The sequence below is a fragment of the Sinocyclocheilus anshuiensis genome, unplaced genomic scaffold, assembly GCF_001515605.1.
Source record: "Sinocyclocheilus anshuiensis isolate Anshui unplaced genomic scaffold, SAMN03320099.WGS_v1.1 scaffold242, whole genome shotgun sequence".
Lineage (NCBI taxonomy): Eukaryota > Metazoa > Chordata > Actinopteri > Cypriniformes > Cyprinidae > Sinocyclocheilus > Sinocyclocheilus anshuiensis.
This window is the reverse complement of record NW_015546053.1, coordinates 78774-83418: the sequence shown is the minus strand read 5'-3', so window position 1 is coordinate 83418 and position 4645 is coordinate 78774. Positions and strand designations below refer to the sequence as shown.

Genomic DNA, 4645 nt, shown 5'->3' with positions numbered 1-4645 from the left:
GGATAAATATATATATATATAGAGAAAGAGAGAGAGAGAGAGAGAGAGAGAGAGAGAGATACATACATCAAACGAGGAAGTAAAGATAGATGGCGCCACTGAAATCCACGCACACTCCTGCGAGCACGCGGCGGCGTCTTTACGCACGCTCACCTGCAGTGTCAAAGTTTAGAGGTCGGGTAAAGGTCGTGTCATCACAAGCAATGGCTTCCATAAGTTGGTTAACATGCAGGCGGTTTTCTTGGCTCGTGCGGCGGCCGCTGCTGCTGCAGTATGTTTGGGCTCCAGCGCGAGCGCTTCACCGGGGGAGCGCGCGACGCGCGGCGGAGAAAACCCCGCTGAACAGATCACGATCATCACCGGAGCAACAGTACTTCACTGAGCTAGACAGAGCTGATGCGCTGGTAAACACAGACAGAGTATTAGTTTATTTGTTAAATTAAAATTGTTCCTTTTTATATTACACTAATTATGAAAAGTACTGGTGGTACTGTGGTACACTTAGTGGTATTTTATGTTGTCATATGATTACTACAGGTGCATCTCAATAAACAAGCAACTTGGGCTATGAGCTTCTCCACCCTTCCTCCAGACTCTAGGACCTTGGTTTCCAAATGAAATACAAAACTTCAGTATTTCAAAACAGAAAGCACAGCAGTGTCTCTATTTCCTCCGCAAACTGAGAAGAGCCAGAGCCCCGGCCCCTTGAGTTCACCATATTCTAATTTGTTGAGATAGTGAATTGGTGGGTTTTTGTTAAATGTGAGCCAAAATCATCACAATTAAAAGAACCAAAGACTTAAACTACTTCAGTCTGTGTGCATTGACTTTATTTAACACACAAGTTTCACAATTTGAGTTGAATTACTGAAATAAATGAACTTTTCCACGACATTCTAATTTATTGAGATGCACCTGTATATTCATAAACTGTTTTATTAACATTGTATTCCAATGAATGTGATTCTAAGATGGTTCTGGTACAAAATTATGTATTATAGGGCTATATAATGTGTCTGAAATTCATGGCATTACCCTGGTATAATACTGCTTGTCAATAATACTATTACTAATAATAATGGTAGTACTGTAAATATTTCAATATTTAACTGAGTTAACTGCTAAATAATCTGTTTTGTAGACCCTTATACTATTTTATTTTATTTTGTAGATGCTGCGGAAGTCTCATGAAACAGGTGAGGTCATTTATCCAACATTAATGAAACACGAATTAGGCCTATTGACATATAGAAAATCCTGTCATCATTTACTCACATCCATGTCTTTCCAAACTATGACTGTGCTTTTCTGTTGTTGGTTTGTTTTTTTTTTCTTACTTTTTATGGAATATTTTGTCTACTATAAGTATATTGAAAAGTAGTAGGACTGTCAAGCTCTAAATATAATAAATACATACATGCATACATACATACATACATAAAGTATCATAAGCCCAAATGTATTGTACCTTTATTTAAAGAACCGGCTAAAAATCTGAAAGCTTTTTCAAGATCAGTTTGTGTACAATTTGTGAATGAATCATTATTCAGAGTCAGGTTTTAATTAATTGTTTGATTTATTTCATTCTAATTCATTTCAAACTGTTCTGTATTATTCAGTCAAGAATAATTATTATCATTATTATCAGTGAATAATGAATTACATTTCAGTCTATTACTCAAAGTTCTCGTATGATGTAATACTTGAAATAAATTGCACAAGTCATTTAGACTGATATTATTTTACTTTTATGGTGTTTTGGGGTCCTTTTGAAGCATGAAGTCTTCAGTTTGTTGTAATTTATTGGGAATAAGCAAAAACATTATCATTTTCAATTTGTGTTGAACGGTAATAGTTATAAGGGTTTGGAACATGAGTGTGAGTAAATGATGCAAGGACATTCATTTTTGGGTGAACTAATCCTTTAACACCCGAAATTCACGGTTTTGTAATAAAGTGCAACAGTTAAAAACCATGACCCAAACTAACCAGCTACAAGGTGAATCACAAAATGACAAACTTTGAAATGATTGATTTAAAGTGAAAAGAAAAGAAAATTGGACAAAAAGACAAAGGTAGAAAACAGTGTACTTAAGGAAAGAACTACAGTCTCATGAAACATTGTGAATGATGTAATCAAAATAAAAATTATGAATAAATATAAAACTACTAATTTAAAAGGGGTAATTATAAATATATATAGAAATATTTATTACAAAATATGCATATAATACTGTGTGTGTGTGTGTGTGTGTGTGTGTGTGTGTGTATATATGGTTACACTTTACTTGGGCCCCCAGTTGGGATTCGAACTCAGGACGCCTGCAGCGCAACAATGCACAACGCCACCCACAAGGCCATCAGCACCAACTTATTATAATACTTTTAACACACACACAAACGCATATATATGTGTGTTTGTGTATATATATATATATATATAGGAATTATTTTCACCAGGAATTCTGCTGTTAAACATGAATATTTAAAAAAAATATATGTTGAAATAATGTAAACTGATGGCTTAAACAAAAGATTAACAACCTCGTAGCTGACACAAGGTCTGTCTTTAACGGTTTACAAGTTATCATTAAAAATAAAGTTCCCTGAAAAGAAAATGAATGGGATTTTTTATATCTGGAACTGACTGTTGTGCTCCTTACAAAAATATTAAATTATGCTTCAAAAAATGTTTTGATGCTTAAATAGCATATTTCCTGCAGTTAAGTACTTTACATCTAGGCAAATAAGCATGTCCGTAAAGCAATTTTTATTAATTAATTTATTTTTTTGCAGGATTTTTGTCCTGGTTCCGGAATGGTCTCCTGGCAACAGGAATCGGCGTTATTGCGTTTGCGCAGAGTGAAGTGGGCCGAGAGGCCGGATACGGTACTATATAATTTTCCACTCAGTCCGTCGGTTTTTCTTTTAAATCATAGTCCTGTTTTGAACAGTTTCTTCCTTTACTCGCCCAGTGTTCTTCATCCTGGGTGGAGTGTGCATTTCGTTCGGCGGAGCGTCATATGTGACCAGTCTTCTGACCCTGAGGAGGATCATGCTCCTCTCTCGGCTGACTGTGCTGCTCCACGCGGGCCTGGTGTCCGTCGCCGCCCTCTTCTGGCTGTGTGCGGTATCACTCTACATCGGCCGCCTGGAGTTGGAGATCATTCACGAGGAGGATGAGGAAGAGCATGGAGGAGATGAAGGCGGGGAGTGCGCCGAATGCAGGGCGAGACGCGGCGCTGAAGAAAAAGGCCAAGACAAGTGAGACGAGAGGAGACTCCGAGTTCAAATGGCCTTTTACACTGACCCACAGACAGATTTCTGTATTCACAAGCTGTTTAAACTGCTTTAAGAGAAAAGGCGAAACTGCTTTGTGGAGTTGGGGCTTCTATCAACATAATTGTGCAGTACTCTAGTGCTTGATTTATCGGGTTGAGTGAGTTTTTGTGTTTGTAATATTCCTGAACAACAGCTGTCCCACTGCGTACAAAGGGTCAGTGACATAAATACATATTTTTCCTTTGCAATGTTTTTGTTGGATGTGGGGTGTGTGTGCTGGAACATGAAAGTTGATTTCTAAACTAGTCTTATCAGGCAAGTAGTTAAGCATCTTGATCGTTCAACTGTTATAAATGGACATGTTCTCTATTTTATATAGTGACGTGATTCAGAAATAACAGTTTTTTGTTTTGTTTTTGGTAACTCACTTTACAATAAGGTTTGATTTTCTAACATTAGTTAATGCATTAATATCATAAACTAATAATAAAAACCTATTTTTACATCATTTAGGAATACAGCATACATTAATATGGTTAATAATAATAGTAAATTTAATATTTGACACAATTATGAGTTTTATCATTTAGATTTTTACATTTATAATTTAAATATAAATATATAATTTATAAACGTATTTGTATGTGTAGAAATGAACATTAATCAAGATGTGCTGTGAAAGTAAGTAACCAATTGAACGTTATTGTAAAGTGTACTTTTATAATTCATGGTTTCTACGTAGTATAGCATTTTTCCATCTATTTAGGCCTCGTTCAGGATTTATTTTAAAATGATTACCTCACGTCTCTCACAATTCATTTCGGATTTCCTGCTCTAGCGGTCGCAGTCTTATTTAATAAAATCACTCCTTGCAGATTTGATAAGAACTTCTAGACGTCGTCTGCTGCCTCCAGGCTTTCTCTCAACAGAGATGTCAGCACATCTTTTCTTTTGTTATGCATAAGTATAGATATTGTTGGTACCTTTTTTTCCCAGCATGCAGTCGTGCCGTTTGCTGTCTTAGGTGTGTAGATATTCTGCTGACGTGAGATGTAGTGTCAGGCATGTGTGTGCGGACCATACAGTCATTCACTCTACTGGAGTGTGTCTATGTTTACTTATCATTGAATCATGCACGCTGCACACTTACAATCAGTCAACTCTAGATCTAGATTAACTCTAGTTGAAATGCTGTTTTTGCCCTGTTCAAAGCAAATACACAAATCTTGCTGGACTACAAGAAGGAATAAATCAACCGTGTCATCCAAAATGTCCTTTACAGATTAAATTGTTGTCAATTGCTCATTTTTCCTGTCTGTTATTTTGGATAAATGATTAGTGGTGCTAAAAGTATAATTCAGGT

At 36.2% G+C, this 4645-nt stretch overlaps 1 protein-coding gene across 1 annotated transcript; it reads left to right on the top strand.

Moving 5' to 3' along the window:
* Positions 1-126: 126 nt before the first annotated feature.
* On the top strand, positions 127-3810 carry LOC107699215 (transmembrane protein 160-like). The gene is made up of 4 exons (XM_016500412.1): positions 127-404; positions 1172-1196; positions 2797-2889; positions 2976-3810. The coding sequence occupies exons 1-4, from the start codon at positions 204-206 to the stop codon at positions 3266-3268; spliced, it is 612 nt and encodes a 203-aa protein (XP_016355898.1). The 5' UTR covers positions 127-203; the 3' UTR covers positions 3269-3810.
* Positions 3811-4645: the final 835 nt, after the last annotated feature.